At 43.8% G+C, this 13,572-nt stretch overlaps 1 protein-coding gene across 1 annotated transcript; it reads right to left on the minus strand.

Moving 5' to 3' along the window:
- Nucleotides 1-10,123: 10,123 nt before the first annotated feature.
- On the minus strand, nt 10,124-13,322 carry LOC119296240 (peroxidase 56-like). Its single transcript, XM_037574636.1, has 4 exons — nt 13,008-13,322; nt 12,726-12,914; nt 12,393-12,591; nt 10,124-10,764 (listed from the first exon to the last, which is right to left on the minus strand). Exons 1-4 carry the CDS (start codon nt 13,245-13,247, stop codon nt 10,358-10,360), a joined length of 1,035 nt encoding a protein of 344 aa, XP_037430533.1. The 5' UTR covers nt 13,248-13,322; the 3' UTR covers nt 10,124-10,357.
- Between the last annotated feature and the right edge of the window lie 250 nt (nt 13,323-13,572).

Here is a 13,572-nt window from a genome sequence, read left to right on the forward strand (position 1 = left end):
ATCAGACATCTAGATTCTATCGAATTTGAGCATGTCTATGTTATTATTCGACACAATTGATCCACATAGTTAGTATTTTGAACTCCAGACAATGCATCGCTTTAGCAATCGAATATAAACGTGAGTATAGTTCATGTTGTGTCTGTAAAGATTATACATACGAAAGTTACACAATGGACATTTATAAATAGCTACCTATGAACTAGCATACATTTGAATTCAACCTAAGGTGGTTTAAAAAAATCGAATTCAACATGAAGTCCATTCAATTATTTGAATTTGATATCATGGCATTTGTAAACCATACCTAAACTATGGGGGTACCAATCTTTGCTCTGATTTTGTACATAATAGCATATGTAGTCGTGTACAAAATAGATTCAAATTTAGCTCCTCCATTCCAAAATAATCGTAGTTATAGGATTTTCAAGTGTCAAAATTTCAAAATGAAGCGGATAATTTAATGAGGTTTTCAAACATACAAGGTCAAATATAACGTTGTCTATTTAGGTCAATCCTCATAGTTCAAGAGTACTCTAAACGTGAATGCTTGTGTTTCAAAATTTCGAACGAAGCGCCAAAAGAGCCTCTACTCGCCCGAAACCACGTGAGACCAATGTTTGGTAGTACAAGGAAATTACTTTTCCAATAACTCCGTCCTGTGAAACCTACCGGCCCGACGTCCAAAGGTCTAAACTGGGGTAGGTTTGTAGCTTCATCTAGACGCCACGCATCCGCCTCCAAAAAACATTCACACACAATAGCCGCCTAAGGACACATGCGTGCGGCCGAAATCGCTCCCGCCCACTATTTGGGACACCTGGGATTACCATCCTACCCCCCTCGCAGTAGGTCCGAAATTTAAGAGGGGGGCAAAGTTTGTACTTTCCCCAAATTTCAAACAAGCGCGTCCCATCTTCTGTTCAAAAAAGCCAAAAATAAGCGCATCCCAGACTGGAACACGGTTCCCCCCCCACCCGTCCGATTCCCCATTCATACTCCGTGGGCGCCAAAACTACCTCTCCACCAGCCACGAAACCCCGGCGTCCTCCGTCCGCCACCCCATCCCACCCATTAACCGCCACCCTCGTCCATCACGCCGGAGCCGATACCCCGACGTCATCGTCCACTGCAACCTCAACCACAACGCCCTCCACGGCTAGTAGTTGAAGCCAAGGCCGAGCCGTCCGAACCCGAGCCAGTTCAACCACGCAGTCCTGCGCCTCACCGCTGCCACTCCAACTTCGCCACCCTCCACCGCACCGGAGTTGTTCCTGCTACGCCGTCCTTCACCGCCTCGGATCTGCTTCCCCTCCTCCGACATACGACCACAACAACACAGTCAACAATTTGGCCATGGGTTCGTCCAAGCCTGCACCCTCCAGAACATCAGTTTCCCTGGTAAAAAGAAGAAGACCGGCGCGACATGTGGAGATGACCACTCCGGCAGCCAAAGAAGGTACTCCTCTTCCCTTATTCGTGCAAATCTTACGTCTCTGCTTGCACGGTATTCATCCCACATAAGTTACTAGTTGACCGCTTCTTCTTGATACTAGATGTTCCTACCAACTCGCGATGCACAAGGTTTCTCCTCATATACTATTTCACCTTAGCTAGAGGTCCATCGCCCCCCTGAATTTCAATTTCTGGCCAGTTGATTCCCAATTGATGGAAGCATTCCCAGGCGTAACAGGCACTAGTACGACTATTACGCCGGGGAAGCAACGCCTTGGTGTTTATCTTAGGGGCGTGTGCGGCCTAGAGCTACTGGCGCCCGATCTGGAGGTCGGCCGGGATTAAAAGGATGGCTTGGGGGCACTACGAAGCATGGCGGTGGTGTGAGGTCGATGGGAGGGCGGGGCGACGGAGGCACGGGTCTGGGCCGATGGTCGCTGGCGGTTCAAGAAAGATCGTCAACAGTGACTGGTGGAAGGTAGACGAAGGCCATCTGCCCGTTCCTTATAGATCGGACGGTTCATTAAAAAAATCGACTGACCTATTTATTTCCAGTCGACTGTTATCTTAGATATGACCACATGTGGTGGTGTGCTGGAGGAGTACCTGCATTTCCTGTGCTCATATATTACAAAATCATACGGAGTAGAATCTAATTTTGTTTGCCATGCAATGTTGTAGAGCTATCATATGTCTCCTGTCATTTATTTTTCAGCCACCTGCTATCTGCTACTTTTACAGTGCACGAGTTCTGCACACACTTCATCCATACTCTCACTATTGTGTTTTTATGCAAGGGTATTTCAGAGTCTGCCGAAAGCGAAGCAAAAAAGAAAAGAGACAAGTCGTGCCAGCTTTCTACGCGGCTAGGCGCGGCACATTACAGCGCTTTAAAGGGTGCAGTGTCAGCAGATGGAGACGGTAAATGTTGCTCTGGAGTTGATGACCTCGCTCGCAATGAACCACCATCCCAGGTGCTTGCTTTAACTTCGCGGTGTCATATGTTGTTGCATGTTCCATATGGTGTCTAGCTTGTATTCGAAAGGCTGAAGTCGGTCTTTATTAAGATAAGGAAATATATTTTTTACATGAACCACCATCCCGTGAGCACCAGAAGACAAATAGCTAGTCAGGGCACTGGCCGAGCCAGTGACAAGCCCAGCAAAGATAGACATCATCTGGAAGCCAACTAAAAAGCCACGATGGTGGCGAAGCAGCCCTCCTCCCACCATGCTCTCAGGTCCTAGATGATCATGTTCACCACTCCAGCCGGATGTCTAGCTTGTATTGCTTCTAATTTGGTTAAATTGCATCTGCTTAGCTTACACATTATACCTTTGAATATGACATGCCTTTCTGTTTTTGGTACATACTAGTACATCTGTGTATTAACCATGTTCTTACATCAAACTAATGTTCTTCTGTATCCCTCATCAATCACTTATGACGAGGCAGGCAGGCAAGGGGACTACTCCTCATTTAAAGAATGCAGCATCAGCCTCCCGACATGATTCTCAAGAAACATAAATGCTAGATGAAGATAGTGAACGTAGATCTGTAGTTGATTACGACATTTCCCCTACACTAGCATCGCAGGTGCTTGCTCTAACTTGGCAGCGTGATATGTGGTTGCATGTTGCATATGGTGTCTAGATTGTAATTCTTCCAATCTGGTTAAACTGCATGTGCTAGTCTGCTTAGCTTATACTCCTGTAAATGTGACATTATATCTGTTAATGTGACATGCCTTCCTGTATTTAGTACATAGTACATCTGTCTATTAAGCATGTCCTTACATAAAACTATTGTTTTTTTGTATCCCGCATCAATCAATATGACGAGACACCTTTAGTATATGCAGTGCGATATTAGTTGCATCTTTCATATGATTTATAGCATGCGCTGCTTCTAATTTGTTGAAATTCCATTTATGATGGGACGCTTTTAACTTGGCAGAGTCATATTGGTTGCATCTTTCATGTGGTGTCTAGCTTGCATTGCTTCTTATTTGCTGGAATGGTTTCTGCTTAGTTTACACAAACAGTTGTGAACATGCCATGCCGTCCTGTTTTTCGTACATATTCCATCCTGGTATCATGTGTTTTCCTTACATCAAAGTAGTGATTGTCAGTATCATGCATGAATGAGTTCTGAAGAGAGAATTTTATTGCTTTTTCTTGTCGGTTTTACTTGACAATTCAGAATCAATAAAGAGGAAGGAAGTTAGCAAGGCACGGATAAAGGTGCTCCTTCCAAACGAAGGGCCTCTACAGTTTCTACTCCTCCACACCCCCAAGATGATTTCCAAGACAACACATGCATAGACACTCAACAAAGTTGTGTTTATGATAAACACGTCTCCCCTAGTGCAGCATCACCGGTGCTCCCTCTAACTTGGCACTGTTATATGTGGTTGCATGTTATGTATGATGTCTAGCTTGTATTGCTTCTAATTTTGTTGAATTCCATCTGCTTACTTTACACATTATACTTGAATAAGACACGTGTTCCTATTTCTAGAACATACAATATCTGTCTATCACACCATGTTCTTACATCAAATTACTATTGTTGTGTAACCTGCAACAATCACTTATCATAAGACACGTTTGACTTCGGAGTGTGATATAGGTTACATCTCACATTCTTTTCTAGCTTGTACTACTAATTTGTTGAAATGGCACTTATGACGAGACAGTTTAAACTTGGTAGAGTGATATTCATTGCATCTTTCATATGGTGTCTAGCTTTCATTGCTTCTAATTTGTTGAAATGCCTTCTCCTTAGTTTACATATCATAAGCTGTGAATATGCAATGCTGTGAATATGCAATGGCACTAATGACGAGAGACCTCTAACATGGTAGTGTGATGTTGTTTGCATCTTGCATATGATTTATTTCTTGTACTGCTTCATATTTGTTTAAACGCCATTTATGCTGAGACACTATTAACTTGGCAGAGCGATATTTGTAGCATCTTTCATATGGTGTCTACCTTCCATTGCATTGCTTCTAATTTGGTGAAATGTCTTCTTCTTAGTTTACACATCATAGTTCTGGTTATCTCTTCTGTCCTGTTTTTCATACATATTACATCCTCCTATCATGTGGTTGTCTAACATCAAAGTTCAGTTCGTCTGCATCACGCATCAATTTGTTCTGAAGAACTAAATTGTTATTCATTTTTCTTGTCGGCTTGACTTAACATGGCACAGAGAAAGAGGAAGAAACACAGAATGGCAGGGAATGAGAAGCGGATGAATCCTGCAGATTCTGCTGGTACTGATGGTGCAATAGAAGGTGAAAGTACAGCGGAAAATTCTATAAACACGGCATCCCATGCTACACGAGCTGCAAAAAAAGCCAAACAGAAACAAATAGCTTCCACCAAACAAGCAGAGACAGCCCTAGTTCTTGCAACACCTACCACAGTACTACCAGCTGCACGACATACTCTACGTCAACTGAGCTAGCAGCACGTTCCCAAGCTCCCTTACCACCTGACACTACTTCCCAAGCACTCTTGACACAAGACGAGTTGGCAATATCAGATGAACCTTGTGAGCTTCAACAGCAAGAAGGTAGTTGCTGGAGTCAAGTTACAGTTGCATGCTTCTTTATATGTAGTCTCACAGTTTGATGTACACTAACACTTCCTATGTTCGTTGTTGGACTACCACCTAGGCGCAAGAGGAAACAAACATCAAGGATAATGCTCGATAGGTTAACTAAATCTAGAGGAGGAGGAATGGAGATCCGTTTTGAGGCAGGTTTAAAAAGGCCACGTGATGCTACAGAGTCAGCCAAGTTAGTATCAGAGGCAGCGGTTGTCGTTAGGTGTCATGTACGTATCCTCCCAACATGGATTCAGTACAGGAATGACAAAGACGAAACCCAGTTCAACACCTTCCTCGACCATTTATCTGTAAGTCTGGTTATGTATGGAAACTAGTAATATCGTCTTGCCCTGTCCCATACTTTCTAGGTTGCTGATAATGAGACTCCCATAATTTTCAACAGATGAGGTTCAAGTTGGATAGCCAAGATGATGCAACCAGACAAGCTTGCACCCATGTTTTCAAGTCTGCTCTGCGACAGTATCGGTATAACTTGAGGAAAACTCACTTTGAAGGCAAGGCTAACAGTGAACTTTCCCAAACATCTCCAGTGGAAAATATATCAGATGAAGACTGGAGGGGCCTTGTTAAACACTGGTCTGATCTGAAGTATCAGGTACATTATATATATGTGATCAGATCACATGTTGAAGTCCTATTGACGCATGTGCCACACAGATCTATCTTCTTGTAGGTGAACTGTTCAAAGAACAAGGCCAATCGTACGAAAGTGAAATTCCAACAGACGACAGGATCTCGTAGCTATATTGCACACTGCGTGGCTCTTGTAATTAGCTGCTGTTTCACTCTTTTCGCTGTACCATATTATCAGATCTATATTGACTTGTTCGAAATGAAGAGGAAAGCCCGCAAGGACCAAAAAGTACCTGAACCAAATATTGTGGAAATCTTCAAGGACTGTCACACCAGCAAGAAGAAGGGCATGACTACACCAGTCAAAGCCGCTGCTGTAAGTCCATAATCCTCATGCCTTTTAACTACTACTTACTCTGACTTGTGCCTTGAACTGCATGGTTTGCAGCCAATGTCTATTACTCTTTTCAATTTTATACACAATTGTCTTAGCGTATTATTGCACCTTACAAGGTTTAAAAGGGAGGAGTGATGTTCCTTTGATCTTGACCCGTAATCTAGTTCTGTGCTGGACTTGCCCACACAATGTTACAATTGCATGTTTGTCTGTTCTCAGTTGTTTTGTGATATGAATGATGTCATACTATGCTTACCGTATTATAAACTTTGTCTCTTTATCCTTAGCCCTCAATACAATGTGAAGAAATAGACAATACATTAGCGATGGTACATGGTCATATGTTTGGAACCTGGTTTTATTATGTACTTTGCAATAAGATACAACTAATATTTTACATGGGTTCACTAGAATAAGTTCTGTATATAGACCAAAGCTATTTTGTTTGGTTTTGCTGCCTCCTTAATATCTTCTGTTCTGGTACTACTAATGTAAAACCTCAACTTTTCAACGAGCTATGGAAAAAATGGTGGAACCGCCACCTTCTAAAGGTGGCGAGGCAACTATAACCGCAATGTCAGCTCTTGCTGCAGTGGGTCAGTACCTTCCACTAACAGTGCCAAAAGCATGTTCCCGCGTAATACTGGGTTGGTTGTTAAGGCAATATCATCCAAACTACCTCATGATCAAGATATGCAAGCTCAAAGCAATGTTGTATCTGCGCTCCAGACACAAGTCCATTCCCTAACAGAGGCCCTTTGTGAAACAAGGAGAAACATCACTCAATGTCGTCAAGATATGCATGGTTTTGAAACCAGGCTATCAGACATTTGCTATGTTGTTCAGGAGCCTAGGAGAAATGAAGGCGAGGGTTATGGTGCTCCATCGGACAATACAACATGAAAACGTAACAGCCAGGTCAAATGAACCGAGCTTCTGAACTTCTGGTGGTGCATTTATCTGCTAGACTGTTAAGTTTTATGCCAACCTTCCTTTTGTTATATAGTTGCAATTTGTTTTGGTGCCATACAAAATTTATTCTTAATGTGCAGCCACCGGCCGAAGAAAACAGCAAGCCATTTTTGTATAGTGTAGGGTGTTCCCTATATTTGCACTGGTGGCAATCTTTGATGCCGAGTGGATGTAATCTGTGCAATCGCCTTAATAGCCTAGCATTAGTTTTGGCCTTATTTATTTCCTAGTCTTCTTTTCCCTGGTTTGCTAGTGGCCGCAACTACCCATGGGCCATATACGGGCCGTAGGATCCATGGGTCTCCTACAGGCCGTCGATAAATGGGCCTGTAATCGGTGAGCCTCGGGCCGTCGATAAATGGGCCTGTAATCGGTGGGCCTCGGGCCGTCGGATAAATGGGTCTACATGGGCCGTAATCGGGCGTAATTGGTATCGGCCCAGAACGGTAACGGGCCGTTAACAGGCCGTAGGACTGCAAAAGCTTAATTCTGTCACAGGCATAACAGGTCATTAATGGGCCAGAATATAGGACGAGCTGGCCAGAAATGAGCCGACTCTTGCCATGGGCCGAATTTGGCCCATTAGGGTAACATGCCAGTAATGGGCCGACTCTTGCCATGGGCCAAATTTGGCCCATTTGGGGAACATGCCAGTAACGGGCCGACTCTTGCCATGGGCCAAATTTGGCCCATTAGGGGAACATGCCAGTAATGGGCTGGAAGTAATCGAGGGCCGAAAAGGAGCCCAAGAACGTATGGGCCGTCAATAGGCCGAAAGCTAACACGGGCTGGAAACGGCCCATGTAAATCACGGGCCATTAACGGGTACAAAGAAAATTACTGTTCATTATGGGCTAGAGTCACCGTGGGCCTGTAAAGTGCCGAAAGATACGAAGGCCTCATATGGGCCGAAAGACGTCGTGGGCCATACATGGGCCGAAAGTGAAATGGGCTGGTGTTATATTCGACGGCCCACATGACGTTGTTAAGCCGATTTCCTTTAGTGCCTAACGGGCCGTGAGTTAACGGGCCGTAAAATGGGCTATTTGCGAAGAGACCGTTAACAGGCTTTTCATGGGCCAGCCCGTTAACTTTTGACCAAGTCAAACGGGCCAGCTTTGTAAGCTAAATGGGCCAGTGGTGGGTCGTGGCACGTGTCGACATATCATAGGCGCCTATTTGACCCACTGACGAGCTGACACATGTTTCGTCCGGCCAATAAGAATTTTACACGTGGAAATTTTCCATTGGTCGGGGCTGTTAACGGGTTATCAGATCCAAAACCCGACCCGATAGCTTAACGGCGTTCCGTTACGGTGGATGACACGTGTCGGTCACCCTTGACGAAAGCACTTCTGTGACGCGCGATTTATCATCATGGAAGTGGACACTTCCGTGATGATAATTTTGGTAATGTCATGGAACACTTCTACAATAGCACAGGTATGATTATCTTGATTCTGTCATAAATTTGTCATTGATGTACATGCATGATAAAAAATGTGACCTACTGTGACAAACACATATCATCACGGAAGTGTATTTTTTTTGTAGTGAGCCCATGCGGGTCCTAGCCCAGATTCTCTAGGTACCAACATAACAACCAACATGACGGGAGTTTCGTCACTCGTCGAGCATTACCCAAGTGGGAATTCTCATCGCTTGACTGTGGACTGAAGGAACATGTTTCACTTGGATGCTCTTGACTCAGATAGGAAGCAACTCAATGGCCAGGAGCATTAAAGGAGGCATTCCGAGGCCTTCAAGCATGGCATTACCATAGCTCTATATCACCAGTTTCTAGTAATAACTCATATGTAATTTGATAGAATTAAATGCACCCATAACATAGGAGGCCAGGGGTAGCAAACTCTATATAAGCTCCCCTATCGGCACCGGGTTACGGGTTCAGAACCTCCGTGCTCACATACGCAATAATACTCTCTCTGGATAACAGGACTAGGGTTTTTGCCTCCACCACGAGGGGCCTGAACTAGTATACTTCCTTTGAGGCATTGCTGGGGTATTGTTGTCCTCTCCTCCACTCGGGAGAGCTCCGTGGAGAACCTCATACATGTGGATTGGCCGATGATGATGCTTCTGCATCGCTTCACTTTTAAGAGCATCTTCTTTGGAGCCAGCATTGGGAGGAGGGACTAGTGCTTGTCCATGGTCGTCGGTGGCTTGTGTGGCAATGATTATTTGGATGTACGATGGTGGGGTCACAACAGGGCTGCAGTAATCAACTATTCCGCGTGTTCACGGGCTCGCCGTGGTCCATTTGTTGCATGGCGTCAAAGTTGGACGACGTCGAGGTTCATGCGACGATGATGACAAGCGATGGGTGACATCCTAGGTGATCCTTTGCGGTTCTAGTCTTTCATAGTTCTCCGTCGTAGATCAATCCCGGATCCGAAGAGGCCCTATTCCTGACATGCATCTGATTGATCTGCATGTGACTTCTTGCGACCTTTGTGGTTCGAGCTATGTCGGCGGTCACAATGTGAAGCGGAGTCACTTGCTTGTGGAAAAGTGGTGGCGATGACGCCAACATGCAACCTCGACGATGTTTTTATTGTAGTGGTGTGTGTGATTTATACTTTTGTGTGTATTATCAGAGGGTTGCGACGGGTTTTGCTCGGTATTACCGGGCAACTCTCTTATTCTTAGTCAATATAAATGACAAGTCTTTGCCTCGTTTAAAAAGTTGAGAATTTGCTCTCAGGCGTAAGTAGAGGATCGTGTGGGATTATGAGAGGGATATCTTTTTTGCAAAATAAAGTTATCAATTTTCTGCAAATTGTTCATAATACTAATCACTTGATTTGTAAGCGATGCTTACTGCAGTGTATGCAGATAAGGGATATTCTGGTGTCTAGGTGCATGCACTTAGAGATGGTACATGTGATATGTTTAGCCAGTTTGTATTGTTGTCTAGCAATATGGTTTGTGATGCATAAATTTTAAAACATGTAATTTCTATCGTGGTTTTTAGTTCCTTGATACTTCTTTTTACATTTCTTATAAGGATTGATGACATGCACTAAGGATGGTTATATGTATCACTTGATGCAAAGACTGGGTACTTAATCAATTTCATTTATAATACTGTTTACTCACGATAGATAGATCCGTAATGAAGATGATAAAAAATTATGGGACATGTTATGATATTCCATAAACACTAGAACTATAAATGCCAACAAAAAGTTAAGCTGACAATTCTGAAGTCAAAACTTTAATTCCTACACATCTATTGAAGAAAAGCAAATTGGCAAGATTGAACACCACATACACAACAGAACCACTAGGTAGATTATATTAGTTGAGAACGGCACATGTCCTCCTGATCTCCCCCTCGCTGCCGGCGAGCACGTCAGCCCTCCCCATGTTCACCATAGATACCCCAAAGTCCTTAAGGAATCTCTTCTCCGAGCTCATGTAACCGTACACGAGCATTTTTGTAGCACCATTACTCAGCAAGGCCTCGTCAGAGTGGAAAAGGCCCTTGTTCTCTTTGACGAGGCGGTAGTAGGTCGAGTCGAAAGTCGTCGAGCGACCGGGCACCATTTGCACCTCAGTCACGTTGTCATCGGGACTAGTGCACTGTTGCTTTAGTGTTGCCGCGTACGCCTTGTCCAGGGTAGGGTCCATGTCATCTTCAGCCGTGAAATTACGTAGCCTCTTCTCTAAAGATGGGCAGTGTGAATTCCCTAGCGCGTGGGCACCTGATCATACGCGAGTTTAATTAACTGAAACAAATAATATACAAGGAGTATATAACTAAATTGATGATTTCCACTAAATTAATTCTCTCACCGTAGAACCATATCACATCAATATGCAACCATGCACGAGAAAGAATTTCTATTGTATTATGCTACTTATACTCACCATGATTATACTCCATAAATCATATGTATTTTCATTTTCAGTGTTTATATTATTTCCAAATAATCATGGTACTTATATTAACCATGATCAAATTCCATAAATCATGTGTATTTTCATTTCCATTTTCCATATTATTTCCAAATTATCATGCTACAACAAATTCCATAAATCATATGTATTTTTATTTCCAGTTTTCATATCATTTCCAAATTATCATGCTACTTATATTCACCATGATCAAATTCCATAAACCATACTCCCTCTGAATCAAAATATAAGTCATTTTTGTAGTTTAAGTTGAACTGCAAAAACATCATATATTTTGGTGTAGATGTAGTATGTATATTCGTTTTCAGTTTTCATATTATTTCTAAATTATCATTCTCCATACAAACAAATCTCATAGAATACGGTGCAACCATTTCCCGCAGCAAAACACGAGATATCATCTACCATGTCCCCTCAATATCAAAGGTCAAACCATGCACGGGAAAAGTTCACCTCAAAAGTCAATCATGCATGGAAAAGGCTCATCCGTTGACATTCTGTTATGCTACTTCTGTTACATAGATATTTTAAAGTTTTTTTTGCAAGAACACGCATGAGGTTTGCGTGTCTTTTCATTAAGAGAGAGGAATCGATTCATACAATTGTTACAAGTATGGGCACACACGTGAAGAGGTCGCCCATCCATAATCCGCAAGGCGACCATGCAACTACTCGCTAACAAAACAATGAATCATATGTATTTTCAGTTCCAATTCTTATATTGTTAATCTAAATATTCCTTCTATGTAACAAAAGCTAATCGAAATATATTGTACCAGAAAATGTTTTCGCAGTAATGCGGGCATTTTCTAATTCACTCAAGTTAAAAATGTAGTGGGGTCGTGAGTAGTACATACAATCGGGATGCAGCATTTCTACGGTCCGTGCCTCAAAAAAAAATAGGGATGCAACATTTCTGCTCCCGGGATCAGCTGCACCCGCGCTGGCGAAAAAAATAAAACAAATACTAGAAAATAATTTTTTTTGTGTGGTAGATAATTTAATGCGTGAGGTCCGCTTCAAATTTCAACTTATTTGGACATTTGAACCGCTCTCAGTAAAAAAGACAAATCCGAGGACTATAAAAAAGTTTACTGTTCACGCAAGGTTCTGACCCGACTTGTCTTTTTTGCTGAGAACTGCTCATATATCCAAATAAGTTGAAATTTGAAGCGGACCTCACGCATCAAATTATCTACCACACCAAAAAAACATTGATTTTTTAAATTTTCCTAGTATTTGTTTTGATTTTTTTCGGACCGGGAGGAGATGAGCTTGGGCAGCGAGTTGGATTTCCGATACAATTGGGGCAACCGTAAAGAACTTTTGAGTACACGGTTAATGCAACTTGTCCTAGTATAGAAGACTCGCAAGATTCGAAAATAGAAACTGCCTAGTGGTCAAGAATTACTACCTGACAGAACAACAAGATCCTTGAGTCCAAGGCCCTTGGACTTAAACCTCTTGATGAGCTTCTGGATTTCATCAAAGGAATCCGGCAACTCCTCCGCCGCCTCCTTGGCGCTCGACACGCGGCCGTCTCGCCGGCCGGTCTCCACCTCGTACAAGCTGCCGCCCTCGCTCCATTCTCCCTTGGTCACCACCTTGGTAGCCTGGTTAATGGGACAAACACAGCAACGCTCAAACCCCAAGTCAACGCTAGCTTTGATTGATGCATTTTTTTTTTTTTTTTGGACTTGCAGCTTTGATGCACTCTGAATGGAGGCAAAGAGGCTTAAATGTGTACCAGCGAGACTGCGTCTCTGGCAGCGACGGCGAGGATGTCCGCGCAGGAGACGGTGCCCGGGCACTTCTCCTCCAGCTTCTCCTTGATGGCATCGATCACGTTGAAGGCGTCCAGGGTGAGGTTCGGCTTGGCGTCCCTCTCCGCGATGTTGTTCTTGGTTGAGTTGAGCAGCACCGATCCATCGCAACCCTGCACCTCATGTCACTCACAAAGTGAGAAACTGCCACTAGCAGTTAAAGACCCAAGCTAAAGACCCAAGGCCAAGCATTTTAATTTTATTACCCTGACGAAGCAATCATGGAAGTGGAGCCTTAGCAGCGGCGCGGTGACTGTTAGGTCATCTTCCACAGCCATGGTGACGATCCTGCGAACAATGGCCTCGGCGTCGGGGCACGATTGCCTGTAGAACCCGACCTTAAGCTTGCCATAGGCATGGACGGGAGCAATCACTGCCGCCGCCAGCAGCAGCAGCAGCAGAGGAAGTGAAAACCTGAGACCGAGAGGAGGCACCCACCTTGTCATGGTACAACACCAACACTAGAACTAGTGCAAGTCTGCCCTCTAGCTAGCTATAAGCTTGCAGAGCTGCATTGCCATTTGCCAAGGCAACCACATGTGAAAAGTCCTCGTTTTCGTGAGTCGCCGGCGATAAAGGCGGAGTGTGGATGCCATCTCCGAGATCTAAAGGGAGCATTGACTAAGTGCGTCGTTTTTTTCGGCCGTCATGGGCAGCATGATGCCATGTGATTAGCCATGGGTTTCCGGGATCTTACCGGCCTCGGTCAGCACATTGTGGTGCATATATATACGTACTCCTATATGTACTCCACTGCTACTTCGGTTATCG

This window comes from Triticum dicoccoides, chromosome 4B (genome assembly GCF_002162155.2).
Source record: "Triticum dicoccoides isolate Atlit2015 ecotype Zavitan chromosome 4B, WEW_v2.0, whole genome shotgun sequence".
Lineage (NCBI taxonomy): Eukaryota > Viridiplantae > Streptophyta > Magnoliopsida > Poales > Poaceae > Triticum > Triticum dicoccoides.

What these genes read in the sequence shown, in the direction of transcription:
- LOC119296240 (XM_037574636.1), bottom strand. Translation starts at nt 13,247, where the DNA reads ATGACAAGGTGGGTGCCTCCTCTCGGTCTCAGGTTTTCACTTCCTCTG. An exon ending in TCCATGATTGCTTCGTCAGG is followed by an intron (nt 12,915 to 13,007) that starts GTAATAAAATTA and finishes CATGAGGTGCAG; the next exon opens with GGTTGCGATGGATCGGTGCT. An exon ending in GGATCTTGTTGTTCTGTCAG is followed by an intron (nt 10,765 to 12,392) that starts GTAGTAATTCTT and finishes GCGTATGATCAG; the next exon opens with GTGCCCACGCGCTAGGGAAT.